This window comes from Olea europaea, chromosome 16 (assembly GCF_002742605.1).
Source record: "Olea europaea var. sylvestris chromosome 16, O_europaea_v1, whole genome shotgun sequence".
Lineage (NCBI taxonomy): Eukaryota > Viridiplantae > Streptophyta > Magnoliopsida > Lamiales > Oleaceae > Olea > Olea europaea.
This window is the reverse complement of record NC_036252.1, coordinates 11520821-11538396: the sequence shown is the minus strand read 5'-3', so window position 1 is coordinate 11538396 and position 17576 is coordinate 11520821. Positions and strand designations below refer to the sequence as shown.

The following is a 17576-nucleotide window of genomic DNA, read 5'->3' as shown; positions in this document are numbered from 1 at the left end:
ACTAATGACCAGAACAAATTTTCTCCGACCTTATTTTAACATATTCTTCGAACTCTAGGAGAAAAGGGAGCCAAGGAAAGGGTGCAGATGTGAATTTAAACTTGCTGTTCTCAGGACAGGAAACAGTTTCCAATTACAGGAATTTGGGTAAAGACTTTGAAGATTCTACACAGGCTGCAGCTATGGTAACCACCAGTCGACCATAAGACAGTGAAATCGTTCCAGCCTTGTACATATCGTCAGTCACACTGTCGATCTGACTCCAAGTAAAAAACAGTATGGATTTATTCAGATTTGCAAACTGACTGTACTTAAAGCTTATTTGTAAAGGTGGAATGTACAGACATTATCAAAGAAAAATTGTTTATGGTATATTAACTGTTCGGTGCAATTCAATACTATGTACTAAACATGTCTATGACTATTATATAGAAGGGCAATTTGTTAGCTGACACTACCAAGCAGAAAATTAAAAAAGTCAACCCCCTCAAAAACACAGCATCGTTAAATAGTTCCAACGTTTTACTGAGGTTTAGATAAAAGTATAAAGACCAAAATGGAAAAAAGTCAGAAAATTAGTATGAAATGACTGTACAAAATCATCTATGGGCCAAACTGGAAATTTTCAGTTAGGTATGTAGATAATCACAATATGCCCCTTTCCTGCATCGCCCGTTTCCATTGTATGGACATACTATCTGCCTCCTATTAAAAGGTCTAGGCCCCCCTCTGCCGAAAGACGCCTGTCCATTCCAAGGCCTTCCGCCACTAAAACCACCTGAGAAAGGACCTCCACTGGGGTTTTGTTGACCACCCCATATACCCTGGCCTCCAGCTGGTGCACCCCAACTTTGATTTATATTTCCCTGTGGTGGCCCTTGAAGAGGACCTCCTGTTCCAGTTGGCAGCCCTTGAGGAGCTCCAACTCCAGGTGGTGGTGGCCCCTGAAAAGGAGCTCCAACTCCAGGCATTGGCCCCTGAATAAGAGCTCCATTTCCGGGTGGTGTCGCTCCCATTCCCACTGGTGGCCCCTGAATGGGTGCTCCTATTCCTGCCGGTGGACCCCATCCAGGTACCGGCCCTTGAAGTTGAACTGCTGTTCCTGTATTATTGCCATTTGGAGCACCCCAACTTGGAGTTGCCACCCAACCAGGATGTACATTTCCAGAGACGGGCCCTTGAACAGTAGCTCCAGAATTTCCAGCAGGAACAACCCAATTAGAAGTAGCATTTCCAGTGGGCTGCACTTGAACAGGTACCCAGTTCATGTTCATACTTCCTGGTGTTGGAGTCCCCCAGCCTGTATTAGGATTTGCTTGCATTGTACCCCAGCCAGGGTTTGCATTTTCAGTGCAAGTGGCATTTGCCATCCCAGTGGGTTGCATGTTGGATTGAATGCCAGATTTCGGAGGTCGCCAAAAATCAGTTTGAGGCATACCTGTGATACCTGAGTTTGAGGAATTTCCAGTAGAATTCTGAACAGTTGACATAACTCCACCCCAACCATGAGCTTGGTGTTGTCCAGACTCTGGAATAGAAGCATTTGGCTCTACCTTCTCAATAGAAACACTATCCAAACCACGAGTTTCTACTTGACAGTCTCGACTAATAACAGATTGAACTGGCTGGACGGTCATATCTTGTGAGGTAGACAGATGCCCATGCATTTGCACTGCATGTGGTTCACTAGTCACAATTGACTTGGGTGTCTGACGAAAATCTCCAGATTTTAGGCCACCTTGCTCAGGATTAGGTGCTGGACTAGATGCAGCAGCAGAAATCTGTACTGAAGAAGCAGCAGAAGTATCAGTCCTGAGTTGTGGCAAAGCAGCAGCAAGTGACTTGAGCACTGCACTGACAGCAGGATGTTGAGTTTCACCTGGGCGAGGGCCCCTTTCTTCTCCAATCCGACCTCCATTACTTTGTTTCAGTGTAGGAGACGGAAGGATTGATGAATCATTTCCAAAACCTTTTTCAGTAGTGAGATTAGGGTTTTGCACAGGCTTTTGTTCAGCATTCAATCTCTTCATATCCAGGTGTAAAGAAGTTTCAAGAGTCTTGGCAGAATTATCAGATGAAATATGTGGTTTATGCAGTTTATTTCCAACTTCTGGTAACTCTTTCCAATACTTCCCTGCCAAAGCATCAGTCAGAAGTATAGAATCTTCTTGCTTTTCTGCAGTTCTCCAAATTCTTAGCTCTGTGGGGAAGTACCCTGAATTGCTCCATTTACGCAACTGCACTATGGAAAATGGTCCTTGTACTTTTCCTGAAGGATCTTGATAAAGCCACATCTTTTCGGTTTCATTGATCTTGACGGCAGTAGAAGTTTCTACTAGCCCAGCAGAGAGAGGTGCTGGGGAAGTGAGCAATGAAACAGCAGAAACTGTGACATTCAGTTCAAGAGATTCAGAATTAGTAGTTGAACTCAGCTTCTCCAAATTGCCAGATTCTTGGGTGCACGTGTCTCTGTCTCTTCCTTGGTTCCATGAATTTTCATTAACTTTCTCGACAATTCGAATAGCATCGTTCGAAATATTTTTATCAGACAGATTTCTGCTTAACTCCCAGTTCTTGGTAGAATTTTTTCCAGCACCACTCCAAGAATCTACTGCGGAAAAATCACTTCCAGGAGAGATTAGACCGCTTTCTCTCCTGCTAAAACCAGAACCTCTGGAGCCCATGTAAGCGTCTGGAGCCCATGTAATGTTTTGGAATTAGAACTCCATAATCATTACTATCACATGATAGCAAATTAGAAAAGACGGTAGCAAAAAGAAAAAGTAACCTCTTAGACTTTCATCAGTTTCACTGCCATCATCATCAGACTCGTAGCTAGGATCCATTTTTGGATCTGCATGTATTTCAGGAATTTCCTCCAGTTGACGTCGACGCTCATCAGGGGTCCTCAAAATCTGTAATTTCTCCACACAATCTCTAAGCGTGAAAATACGTTAAGGATAACTAACATTTCTAGAGATACAAACAAAGTCAGAATGAATACTGAAGGTCAAGCCACATCAAATGATGATTGCCACTGGATCTATACATGATTGTTCACAACAGTCAACGTTCTAAAAGATCAACTGTTAATAAAAGTGGAGTCTGCTGAGCTTCAACCTTCATATGCATAATGTGCTAATTTTCTGAAAATTTAGGAAGTTCAAAAAACAACTCTGATTTTGTCCCAGATGAGAGAATTTTAGCACTTCTATTGTGAGGGTAAAACACGCCAGAATTGCAGAACCACGAAAGATATTGCGTCATTCCTCTTGAAAGCAATTTTTAATGCTTCATGAATAGAAGTTAATTTAGCATATCAGACATTTAAACATCATCATGTAAAGCAAGGACAAAAGGTCTTCCCAATACTCAACACCAAGGGTAACAAGCTTTGCAAACAATAAGAGAAATATTGTTAGAAAAATAAAGCCATGAATAAATTCAAAGTCACTTAAAGGACATCATTTGCATAGAACTTCAGTAATTAAACTGTAATGAGAAACGAGGAAGCACACTTTTTGCAATGTTTCTTTAGATGGATCTCAGATTACACCATTCACTTAATTCTTGAAGTTCAGTTATAGGGTATACCGTTGTACAGATTGACAATTTCAGAGGAAAATTTATGTACGTGCAAAATTATGTTATGGAGCATAAATGATTTAATGAAAGAATCTCAGTCACATATCAAACAGCACCGTGGTGACATATCTACACATGAAGAGGAGTAATTATCCATTGAACTGCAAGCAACAGATCCAAACTTCTGAAAGACAAGCAAATGCATATCTTGTTCCTTAGAAACATAAAACTATAAAATTAATAAAATCAAGGGAGAAAGGATATTCTTTCCTACGCCCTAAATCACTAGCTCGATCACGCAGATGACCAAGTCGCAAAATCTCGGATTCCAGCCACTGCAGAGCACCACAATGAAATAACAAAACAGGACATAAACAAGGCATATACATAAATAAATAATACTGTTACAGCTTTATCCTCAAGAAATCTACTGGAAAGATGCATCACATATCAACAGAGGAGCACAAACCTCAACAAAATGAGTGCAAAAACCATCAAGTTATTATCCAAAACCCAAGAAATCATTCAGAAATTTCAATAGCAGATAAAATCGGTATGCAAAAATCAGCCTACAGTATATAAAATGTGGAACTACTTTTCCTTCCTGTTGTCTTCCTTTACCAAACCTTTTCATTCGAACTTCCCATTTTGCACTTTGTTATTCTCATGTGGGAAGTTAAATGGTAGTTCATTGCAGGGTGCATCAAAGGGAAATATACAAACATGAAACCCTAGGAATAAGAAAAGAGAAAAAAGGAGCTGGAGACACTGTTATCAAAAACAGCCAAGGCTTATCCCTTGAGGCATCTTGTGAAAGGCATTCTTTAGAAGCCCCAAAGCTTACACTTTGCGTGCCTTTGTCAAGGATTATGCCTTAACTTACTCAAGCAAACCCCTGAGGCATGCAACAGAAACTTCACTCTTTTTTTAGTTTACATTTTTCTTCTTCATCTTTTTGTTTTCTTTCATTTGAGTTTATTTGTCTTTTAAACCCAAAACAAGTAAATATCTTATATAATTAAATACTTGAGTCATTTGTTTCCAACTTCTATTCACAGCACAATGGCCCTAAGATTACAGTTTCCAACCATGTTACCTTTCAAAAGAACTGCAAGCAGAATAACCCGGGGCCTTGACCGGGCCGCTGTTTGGGCCAGGTCAATAACTTTGGTTTATGAAAGTATGACAGCATAAAGAATTTGCATTTGTTTAAAAAAGTTGTCTGAGGGTTACGTCTTGCTCTAGCCTCACAGGAAGCTCTCAATGAGCGCCTCGAAACTTAAGACTTTAGTGCCATTTGTCAAAGCTTACACCTTATTAAGGCTTTCGACTTCATAGTGAAGCTTACACCTCAAGACTAAACCTTACCTTTCTAGATATTTTGAGAATGTTTTATGGGTTTTCGATGTTTTTTTTCATCTTTCGTTTTTTGGCTTTAAACAGAAGTGAAGCAGGAAGGCATAACAAAGAATGAGAAGAAATGGTAATGATGAGGATGATAGTGTAATCAAATATATCGATGATTTTCTTAGACTACATCTGTGGTGATATTATGGAAGACTGCTAGGTTGTTTCCACTAGTACATATCAAATTTTGTTGTGATTAATAATTTTAAACTTATTATTTGCTATTTTATTAATCTCTCTCATATTTCTTTATCCGTTAAGACTTTTTAATTTGTTATTCTATTTTGTTATAGATTTTCAATATGGTTTACAGTTCAACGTGAGAATATTTTGTACTTCCATATTCTCTCAAATTATTTTATCGGTTTGTCTTGAGGTTTACGCCTCAAAAAACCTCAAGGCCCACACTATCTCAGAGATGTAAGATGCCTTGATACCCGATTTAGCCTTATCTAATATTTGAGAGTATGTCTGCAGTTTTTTTCCTTACACACTCCATCTTTCAAAGATCAGAGGTTTTTTTCCTTACACACTACATCTAATGTGCTTCTAAGCATTGATGCGAATGTTCTCTTCATATGCTTTTAAATGCAATGTGGCTTCAAGCAAACATTTCCCAAAGAATTCATACAATTCCTCTCTTAAACTTGTCTGTTTAATTAGGTTAACTAATGAAACTGGGGAGGAAATAGGGGATAATGTAAAGGGTTAGATTTAGTATAACGTCAAACTATTTTTTGCATAAGCTTTATTTCACAAACACTTTTTTAACTACAAAATTATATTGCGTGGAAGAATAAATAACATCATTTGGTAACAAATGAAACTTTATAGTGCCAACCTAGAATTTAAAATTAATGTTTTTAACTCATGAGTGATCATTAGTATAATCATTAAAAAATCAAGTAACCATTTCTATAAAAATTACTCCAATGACCATTTTAACATTTTTAACAAACTTTAGAATCTCTCTAAAATAACCCAATGTGACACACATGTTATAATTTAACTTATTGTCCTCTTAAGATGAATAAATTTGAATGAATCCAAAATCAAAATGTACTAATGATCACACATGTTAATGGCATTAGTTAACCTAAAATCTTGGGTTCTAAAAGCTTCTAATATCAGAAACGGTATGGAATAATTGAATTCTTGCTTTTTTGTTGTTTTATTGATTGTTTTGGGATAAACGTGGAGCTTAATATTTATATACAACATAATTCGAAATGTAATTTTGGGGGATTTTTGAATTTCAGAAAGCTGGAAGCTTGTAATATTTACATATTGTTCTGATTATAGTATATGAAGAGATAAATTTCTTCTATGTTTTAAGGAGTTTTTAAACCTTTTTTTATGAGTTTTTCGAATATATGATAAAACAAGTTTTAGCGAAGGATAGTATTATATTATTTAATACGATTTTAATGACAATTGTTGGGCAATGGATCCTCGAACTTTTGCATTTTGCTCCTTGAATCCCACTTGTCGTATGAATTAGGTTAACTAATAAAATTAACCCCATGTGACACACATGTTATAATTTAACTTATTTTTAACAAACTTTAGAATCTCTCTCTTAAACTTGTCTGTTTAATCCATTTCTAAAGGTTAATGGCATCCATAGATATGCATTGGCAGCAGCCAGCAAGGTAATTGGGACACAAACTATCACCTCTTAAAGCAGTAAATGTGATTATTCATGAAAATTTTAATCAATTTCCTTCAAGTTAGGAAATCACATTGACAACATTTAGTCAATCAACAAAAACACATTTAATTATCATCCACCAGTTAGCAGTTAACCATATATCTTTCAACCAAAAAATTAGGGAAATTAACATACATCATTCACTCTGGCTGCTTGTATTTCCATGGCCTTTTCAAGAATGTCACCCTACAGTAACAAGCATCGTTATTATGATGTGAATACCAAATTGTAAGTGAAAGACAGAGATAAGCGTATAAATACCACAGTCAGCCTGCTGATAAGACCACATTTGATACTCTGGCGAAGCCGCTTGCATTCTTCCTGAAAAATTGGAAGAGTAGGTGATGTAGAACATTTCTACTTATATCAATAATTACTACTAGTTTTAGGATTTACTTATTATTGGTGATTAAGATTCATAATATTTATAGGATTGTATTAGTTTTATTATTTAGTTGCTAGGGTTCCTATTTCTATTAGGAGTAGATTATCAGACTATGTTTGAGCCCCATTTTTTCTCCTTGGAATAGTATTTTGATGGATAAAGAGTGATTAAAAAATAAGGAAAATTTTCGGTTTGAATGTAATATTGTTTTATTGAATAAAATGTAGTTGAAAATAAGAGAGAGAAAAATACATTTTAAAAATATTCGGGATCAAACAAGAGCTCAGTTTTCTTTTGCCTAGGCTTGAAGCTTGGGCCTTTCTGCCTAACCATGCTTTTTAGAACACTGGAATTGGAAGATTACCTCTTCTTCCAATGCATATATGAGAAGGCAAGACTTGTTTGTCATCATCACTCATATTCATTAAATTCAAGTTATTCTTAACAATAATCTTGAGGTTCTTAGCTTTTTTCTTGTTTTTACAAGATTCAAATTCCACTACTGCACTAAATTGGTTTTCTTATTAGTTTAGGGGTAAATCATTAGTTTTCTTATTCTTTTCACATATCATTTTCTTTTACTTAGTCTACTAGAATTAGGAGATTACCTCGTCTTCCAATTTCTACATGAGAAGGTGAGACTTGTTAGTCACCACTACTCATTATATTTTCAACTTTTTCTCAATAATGTTCTTGAGCTTTTCAACTTGTTCTTGTTTTTGCAAGATTCAACTTCCCCTGCTGCACTAGATGGTAAACAATTAAGAGTACTAGAATTAGGAGATTACCTCTTCTTCCAATTCCTACATAAGAAGGCGAGACTTGTTAGACATCACTAATTATATTTTCAAGTTTTTCTCAATAATGTTCTTCAGCTTTTCAACTTTTTCTTGTTTTTGCAAGATTCAACTTCCCTCGCTGCACTAGATGGTAAACAATTAAGCATATGTTTGGAAGGTGTTTGTAGGTAATAAACACTTTGGTCAAACAACTTTTCTACAAACGTCTCGTAGGACCCTATAAGTACTATTCACTTCTTCATCAATCATTTCTATAGGTTTATAAACACTTCCCCAAACCTATGCTAAGTCTTTGTAACTATCTTACGTCATCATTGACATTAAAATAAATACATACAAGGATAAACCATGTAGTTTTGCAACCAATTTCAGATTGAGATATCACTGCCATCATTTCCATTGAAAGAACTTTAAAATAGAAAATGTTTAAAGCAAATCATCAATATTTGGAAACATAGCATTACTCTTTACAGCGGAAACCATTATTTCCTATAAAGTGGCTGATTCACTTCTCGAAATGAGCTACTATAGATCAAATATGCCCAATCTTACTGCCATTTGAATAGCAGTTAAGTGAAATGCATTTCAAAATCATGTCTATCAAGAGATTCAATGATTTATGTACACTGGCAAGGCCACTGAAGCAAGATAACAGACAGCTGGACACATCTAACAAGGGAATCCTAGCTTAGTTTGATCAATTGTTTCCTGCTAATTAGTACTTGAAATAATTAGTATTTGAAATTGTGCATATGTACTGGGTTGAAACCCAACCCACAAGGAAATTCCTAATGTTGCAACAAATGGTCCACAAACATTCCTTTTGTCAAGGGTGAGGAGGTGGGGGAGAAGGTGGTCAAGTTCGTTTTTAAGGATATTTCATGCTAGGAGAAAAAGAAGGTTCCTCTAAAGTTAAATTCAATCACCTCAGTGAACTCTTGATTTGAGACAATATCAATTGATATGATCTCTGTTTTGTTTAGATTTAATATCTCCAGCATAATGTCGGATGTCCTTTTGCCAATTTTGTATGGTTCAGTAGCTTTACTAGTACCTGCATAGAAAATAATTAGAATGACTATTTCCAAAGAAATATAAAATGGAAGCAGGGGTGAACCATTGCCAACCTTAAGTTCCCCAAAAATATTAAAATATACATAATCCTATCTAGCTTCAAGAGTAAAAGGTAATAAAAGGAAAGTAACAAATGATTACCTAGAACTTGCACTAGTCTATACATATCTTGCTTCTGAAAACTACCAGAAATTCTTATCCTCACAAACATTCCAACAACTTTATCATGAAATGTCTCAACATCTTCAAGTAGATCCTCCATCAACTTCCGCCGTAGGTAAATTAAGCTAATGTTATGCATGTCAATTGCTGCATATTCAGCAACATTAGATTGAGGGGCACGGTTGTCACCTTTTTTACGCATTTTACGTTTCCTATCTTTGACCCCCTTGTTAAGGGTGTCAGCACTCCCATCAACCTCCAACAGGTCACTTTCAGTGTCAACAACACTCCCTTGTGCATCATCCATAGGTGAATCCTCTTTTATAAGAAAATGAGATTCAAGAAGTTTTAACATCTCAAAATGTCCAACACGTGATTTTCCAAATAGATTTTCCAGTCTGTCGTCACATTTAATTTGACTTTTCCGACGGGGGTCACGAAGTTTGTTTCTTTTGATATAATCAAGCAAGAGAGCTTGTACAGCAAACTGAGATAGGACAGAAGTGTCACCATTTTTCATGTGTGAAACAAATTCAAGAAGCTCTTCGGATGCCCACTTGGTGTTGTCAGATACAAAATTGCATTCATCTCCAGCTGTTGCACCTAAACTTAATGATTCCTCTTTTTTGGAAGGGGGTTTTGATTGTTTCTTTAGCTTTCTTCTCTTGGGTTTCCGGGTTTCGAATTTTTCAATAGCGTCTGAGTCAGATTCTCGTCCATCATTAGTGTCTACTTGTGCCTCTGGTGACTCTTGTTTGATGGTGCCAGCTGTTCCCTTCCATGGATTCTTAGCACCGGCAACTTCAACAGAAGATAGGTTAAGTTTAGACTTCAATTCTATATAGTAATCCTTGAATAGATACTCCCAGCTATTTCTGTCGTCAAAATCTATTTGAGCCTGCATCAGTCAAGGATGAGAGCAGGCAATCAAAATCCTGTACACAACCATTTTCTTTTTCTTTCTCTAGGGGGGTTGAGGGAGAGGATTTGGGGGGTTTGGAATGCAGTTTAAATATGACAACCATAAATTGAAAAGTATCATTTTTTCATGAAATAGTTTCGAGTAGCAAATGAAAACAAACAGTGAAAAGCTGAACAATACCAGGAAAAAAAAAATACATATAGTCATAATCAAGAAAATACCTTGCCAAGTGAAATTGGAAATAATTATTCGGTGCCAAATGGGAGAAGGCTATTTGATGTGATGTTAAAGCAAAATGCTAGTTTCTCCTGACCTAATTTCTCATTCACATGTTCTAAAATACAATACATCACAAAATTAAATGTTACGGGTTCTTATAACTTGGTTTGCATAGGTATAAATGTAAAAAATTTCAAAATTACACATAAATTAGACCAAACGGATGAAGATGTATCCTTGGAGGAGAATTTTTGAAATATCAAAAGGAAACAATTTCAATAATCCTCATTCTTTGGAAGAACAAAAAAAAAATTATTTCCTTACATCACATGAGGATGTGTAACCTACAATCAAGTGATCAAACACAAATGTATGCACACAGTTTCCGAAAGTTGAGCGGAAGACATAATAGGGTTCAATGACACAAAATTACATGCAACTAATATGTCCAGGAGCGCAGAATTTTCTCGAGCATAGACATATGGGCCTCTTCGACCCAATTTTCCATGGATCAAATGAATACCTGCTCAAACATGCTTAGTCTAACTTGAGCAGGTTTTAAAATTAAGAGTTAAATCTAATTAATGTATGAAATATCCCTTGACCTGTTTAGTCATATATAGAGGACCAATAATCTCAATGCAAAATTGAATTGTGGATTGTACAAATTATATAGAATAATGCTATTCGTGGTCGCTCACTACGACAGTCGCCCTATGTGGTATGTACATGACAAGTTATTATTTGATGTACGAGTCAATAAAAAATTACCACATAATGCATCAAATAACCACGTCATATGTATGCCACGTAGGGCAATTACCGTAGTAAATGACTACAAATAGCATCACTCAATTACAAACCACATTAAAAGCCCCTCTGACATGGAAAAGTTTCCTTACAAGCCTACAAAGCAAAATTACACAGCCAACAAATGACAACGAAGTATATTGAACCACACATTCATATGAACGTCAGATACAAATATAAAGGATAAAGAGTTCACATTCCAACCCCAGCAGGCAAGCTTTGTTGGAAGCTAACAGTAGTCAGTAGGTAGGCTTTGTGCGTCGGAAGGGTAAGAGGGGAGAGAGAGAGAGTAGCTATGAGAAAAACTGATGGAATGAAAGATAGCTGACAAAGGAAAAGAAAAATTATCCCCAGCTAATACATATGACAGTTTCCTCGCAAAAGCAGTGGCCACTAGGCAGGACCTCTTGGCTCTCTCAGGTGAACCAAAATTGACATTCATCGGTAAGTGTTTGCACTAAAAAACTACAATGGCTAGAGTTCCTTGGTTTTATAGCTCTAAATTGACATTAAAACATATCATTCTGCAGCAAGGTACTGAAGGTGAAAAGCGAATTTCTTTTCTTGTTCTTGCTTGTGTCGAGTTTCTATTATATGTTCTTTGCACAATTTCTATCAATTTGAAGGCAATAGCTGAAGGTGCAAAAATTAAAAAGAAGATATATTTTCAATTACATCCTGACGTGGGACTGAATGTCTTAGCCCCTGTTTGGTAGGAATGGGGAGAACCCCTGTTTGGTAGGAATGAGGAGACGATTGACCACTTGTTCCTTCATTGTGACGGTGCTCGTTCCCTGTGGAATGATATTTAGGATTCTCAACACATGGATTGAGTGTTTCCACGGCGTATGGAGGATGTATTGAAAGAATGGAGAAGATTTTGTAATAAGGTTAGCAAGCTTGTTTGGAACCTAACTCCAGGATGCACCATCTGGTGTGTGTGGAGGAAGAGAAACAGCTGATGTTTTAATGATAATACACGGACAAAAGAGCAGATTAAAGAATTGTTTTATTTGATTCTGTCTACTTGGTTTAATGCAGCGGCTACTACCCATATAGATCGGTTGCCCAATTTTATGTTGTTTCTATCTTGCATAAATTGATACTATACTTCATGTATATTATCCACGATTAATAAAATATTCGATTACCTATTAAAACAAGATTTTGATAAAAACGACTTAATCAGAGCAGTTACGATGAAATGTGTGGTTGAAAAGTTGTAGGTCATGTGTGGTTAAAATTAATTGTTGACTTCGATTAAGATTACAGTCTGGATTTTGAGCTGTACCGAACAGGAGCTTAATAACATGTATCATGTCTCGGTCCACCGTAAATCCATTAATCCACAATCAAATCTGGACCATTAGAGGACAAATGGATTCACATAAAAAAAACTATCCCATTTCATCTTCCAAAGATGAAAACTTAACAATCAAATTGAAAAGTTCAATGATCTGGATCATCCATGATGTGGCTCGTTCAAAGCACTTCGAAAGCAAAAACGAAAAATATCTAAAACTAATAATTTAAAAAAAAAAATATCATGTATGACAGGCAGGAAATAATATAGAATATTGAATTGCGAGAATATATGTAATTGCTAACATTGCCAAACTTAGGTATGATACATCACAAAACCTGATACCACCAGAGAGATAGAGAGGGACAATAGAAGTACATACATCCTCATTTCCTGGTTCATTGTTCTCAATTAACAAGACAAATCTCATGCAGGTCTCACAAAAGCCTTTGTTTCCACGAACACATAATATGACAGCATCTTTAATACAACCCTTGCACAGGGAAAATGCACATGTATAACACTTATAGTGCGCATTCTTCTCACAAATGCTGCACAAATGCCAACCTGAAGTACAAGAAAACATAACATGTGTGTATCAGTCAAGAACAAACTACACAGGCTTGCATGATTCTAATTACAGCAAAGGTGTCAGTGTCGATGTAGCAACAATTAAAACTTAAAAAGTGACATAGATATAACAGGTATCTAAACAAGTTCATCCAATCAAAAGATCCTAAACCACACATGTTGCAGTCAAAAACTTAACTGCTAGTATTGAGTACGAAATCAATCTAACACAAAAACTAATCAAAAAACATGCCTAGAACTAATGAACCGTACTTCAAACAGATAATATGCCAAAGCAATCAGTGAAGAAAGTCACTATTAATGCATTATTGTAAAGTTTGCATATCTGGCTGTGACAATCTGAATAGTAATTTGTTTTCTGTGGTAATAATAACTCATAGATCAAATTAAGAATACAGATATAACACTTTGCTACGTAGCCAATGGAAATTCAAATTACCTATCATGTGACCTGGATATCAGAAGAACCTAAATCAGAGAAGTAATCAGACTCGTTCACATCCACACTATAATGTTTGAAATTCATTATATGCATGGAAACGTCATGCACAAACTCGGAGGTAACTTGCAGGATTGATTAAATAAACTTATCAAACGTAACATTCACTACTTATCTCCAATTACGGATGTGAACTCATGTGTAAATAGAGAGAGGGACACTTACCACAATTCCAGATCCCCTTGGCTTTGAAAAATGCCTCATCTCTATTAACACAAGAAGGATGATACGCTTTTGGGCAACCTCTGAGAATTCATAGGGGAAATTTTGATAAGCCCCATAAAACACATAACCAACAAACATATTTGAGAAACTCGGAAATTCTTATTTCTGGTAACAGTCTAAAGATTATAAGTAACAATACAAGAAATTCACCTGCGGTCGCACATAACAAGGTCCCCACCATCGAAGCAAATGAAACAAACATCGTCTCCCACAAGCTTCCTCCCTGAAGCTTTTGCTGCAGTCCTAGAATTTGATGGAGTCTTTGATTTCTTTCCTTTCTTCTGCTTCCCTCCAGAAACTTTCCCAGTGTCAGTCTCCATTTCAGTGTCGTGAGTCCCAGCCTCCTCCTCAGCAACCACTGCTTTATCCTCTTCATCTTGTACAGCAGCCAGGGAATCACCCAACTCCTGACCAGATTCACCCACATCGTCATTTGTTTTCTCAATCTCCATTACGCTCTCTATTGCCAATTTTGTGTCCTTGAATGAAATCCTATCGGCCAAGTTGCAACTTTTTTCCTCCATCGCAGTTTGTGTCTCTGTTTCCATTTCAGTATCCACTGCTGGAATCTCCTCCCGTGCCACAGCTTCCTCCACAGTTTCAGCAATATTAGCAGGTTCATCAGACTCTGAAGCCTTTGAAACATCCAGATTTATATCCTTCTCCTTCACCAATTGGGTTTCCATGAGTAAGCTATCCTCAGCATACTCATCGTATACAGCCTCTAATGACTGAGTTCCAACAACTCCCACACCACCATCTAATACATGAACCTGCTCTCTTGCACTAGCACTGGTACTGGCACTGGCACTGGCTCTGGCTTTGGCCACCTCAGAATTAGACTCATTTGTTGTCCCAAACTCCATTTTGGCTTTGGAGGTTGAAATCTCTTCTACAGTTACTTTGTCAGCAACCTCAATTTCTGAATCATTTAATTCAACAGCAACCTTCTCCTTGCAGTTTATAACATCCTCTATGGATACTTTTGTATTGCTTTCCACCATTTGAAATTCCATTGGCTCCACCCCCGCTACTTCCTCATTCTCAAACTTCTCTCTCTCGCCTATCTCTAGCTCAATCGCCGTCTCAGTTTTAGCATCTGATGCCTCCAATCCCTCTCTCACAACCACCGTTTCCACTCTTGAGTCAGCCACTGGCACAAATTCCCCGCTTTTTTGACCTAGTTCAAAATCCCCATCAGAAACAGCCATTTCACCATCATGTGATGCCTCCAATTCCTTTCTCACAACCATCATCTCGAATTTAGTATCAACCAATGGCACCAATTCTTCTCCGCCATTTTTACCTAGTTCTAAATCCCCATCACCAGAAACAGCCATTTCACTACAATGTGATGCCTTCAATCCCTCTCTCACAACCACCATCTCAACCTTTGATTCAGCCAGTGGAACCAATTCTTCCATGCCTTTTTTCCCTAGTTCAGAATCCCCAATATCAGAAACAGTCATTTCACCTCCATGTGATGCCTCCAATTCCTCTCTCCCAACCACCATCTCCACTTTCGTGTCAGCCACTGGCACCAACTCTTTCCCGCCCATTTTACCGAGTTCTAAATCCCCAACATCAGAAACAGCCACTTCACCACCGTCTTTCAGAGCTTCGGCTTCACCTTCCACCACCAAAATTCCCTCCACCGTCTCCTGGCCAGCCTGTCCACTGCCAATTACATTAAAAACAGTTTCCTCGCAACCTCCTGCATTCAGCTCCGTCGCCACCTCGGCCTTCAATCCCGTATCCACCGCTTCATCTCTGTCCACAACAGCACGCTCTTCTCTACCTTCCTCTTCCGCCGGCTCCTTCTCTGTCGCAACCACTTCATCTTTCACATGCCAACTACTTAAATTCGAATCACACAATTTAGGAAGAAACCCACATTGCTCCTCGCTTTTAATCACTTCCTTCACCATTTTTTCCTCTACCGTTGCCCTTTTTTCCTCCAAAAACGACCTATTCACATTGGATAAACTCTCTTCGTCATCCGCCATGGATACCTAAGTTTTTCTCATAACCCTAGCCCTTCAATTTGAGTACGCACCGGACTATAGGTGAATACTACGTGCAGCGAGGACGCGAAATGCGGGTGAATTGTATTGTCGCTTGCGTTTGGGGGTATTTCTCTGTTGAGGAGCAAACACATGAAATTTAGGGGAACCGGCAAGCTTGTCAAAGTCCCCAACTCACACGACAAAGTAACTTGTAATGCCCCGTTTGGTGGCATTAAAATCAATTTTCGTAGTCCTATCAATTTTAATCTAATCTAAGTCAAAGTCATTAATTAATTTTAATAACACATTTCATGAAATTTACAATTTTTCAATCGTGTATTTCATCAATCGCTATCAAAATTTACTAAAAATCTGATTTTAATCACCACCAATATGAGTTAGATTTTAATAAAAGTTGATAAACTATATTGTTAAAAAGTTAAGATTTCCATAAAATATGGTTAAAATTAATTAATAATTTTAACTTAAATTAAAATTTAGACTTTAATCCGCATCAAATAAGGACATAACAACGATATTTTATGAGCTTGGGGGTTTACCCAGTACTCGTAATGTGACTTTTGAAAAGCTAAAGTGGAAATTACATCCTTTACCTAGTATTGCATGAAATTTCAATATAATTATTTTATAATTTATTTTATCCTATAATTACTATAGATGATGTAGTAAAATAAAAAATGAGGAAATCACTTAACTCATACTAGATAATCAATAATGAGCTGAATTTGTTCCATCAAGCAAGCCCCTTATTATATAAAGTGTTTGGTGAGGATTAAAATTAGATTTTTTTAATAAATTGTGATAAAAAAATTTTAAAATGTGTTGTTGAAAAATTGTGGGATCCAAAAAAATGTAGTTAATATTGATTATTTGACTTTAACTTAAATTAAAATTAGATTTTAATCCGTATCAAACAAGCACATAATTTTACAGTCAAAATCCCCTAATTCGCGTCTATTCATATTCATTCTCATTATTGTCCATCTACAATCCTCTCAAGAAATCGAAATCATCAGCACAACTCAATCCTTTCACAACACAAATTAATCTATCAATTTTTTCTTTTTTTTTAAGAATCGGTGATTCGACTTTCAATACATGTGTGATTAGGTTTTTTCCCACATATAAACCCTAATCGGAGATGTAATATCACCGTATTCAATCGAATTGAAGCCTTTCCTTTCCAATAATCATTATTTTTTAAAGTTTTATCTACAATATAGCAACACCCAAAGGCAGTTCTACATCCTTGAGTCATGTATCGTTAGGCGTAACAAGAAGATGAAAGGGCGATAATTGAATAGTGCAGAATGAGAAGCTAGGTGTTCTTTTGTCTTGTTATGAGCTTGTTTGATGCCCATTTTTTGTCAATAAAATGCATTTTGGAATAGGGATTCGATGGAAAATGTGTGGTTAAAATAAAGAAAAAATTTCAATTTACGTATAATTTTATTTTCTTGAAAAAAGTATTGTTTAAAAGAATAGAGAGAAAATTGTATTTAAAAAAATAAAGGAATCAAACAAGGCCTATATTTAATAATGTGACATTCTACTCTTTTGAGCAATGTACTTAATTTCAACTTTTGAAATGTTTTGCCACGTTCACATTACTGCTACGGTGGCCTTTAACAAGTGGAAATAATGTTTTCTGCTCATATTCTGAAATAGTAAAGTTCTACAGCTAGAATTCAGTTTGAAAATTAGAAGATCACTCTCCAAAAATAAACCATGTATTATATTGCCGCGTTGTACATTTAAACATTTCCAACACTACTATGCATCCAAGTTACTTAGTTTTGATGTTGAGGCAGAAATTGAGCAATTCCCTGGAAAGCAAGCATTGGCCAAGAACCCTA

General features: G+C 36.7%; 1 protein-coding gene across 2 annotated transcripts; it reads right to left on the bottom strand.

Annotated features, from left to right (window-relative positions):
- Positions 1–487: 487 nt before the first annotated feature.
- LOC111412099 (zinc finger CCCH domain-containing protein 19-like) lies at positions 488–15898 on the bottom strand. 2 transcript variants are annotated; one of them, XM_023042867.1, is made up of 11 exons: positions 13844–15898; positions 13634–13713; positions 12761–12945; positions 9104–10022; positions 8815–8942; positions 6965–7024; positions 6839–6889; positions 3850–3920; positions 2789–2943; positions 962–2692; positions 488–925 (listed from the first exon to the last, which is right to left on the bottom strand). In XM_023042867.1, the coding sequence occupies exons 1-11, from the start codon at positions 15697–15699 to the stop codon at positions 630–632; spliced, it is 5532 nt and encodes a 1843-aa protein (XP_022898635.1). In that variant the 5' UTR covers positions 15700–15898; the 3' UTR covers positions 488–629. The 2 variants fall into 2 exon arrangements, with proteins under 2 accessions (XP_022898635.1, XP_022898633.1); XM_023042865.1 differs by having other exon boundaries at positions 488–2692.
- Positions 15899–17576: the final 1678 nt, after the last annotated feature.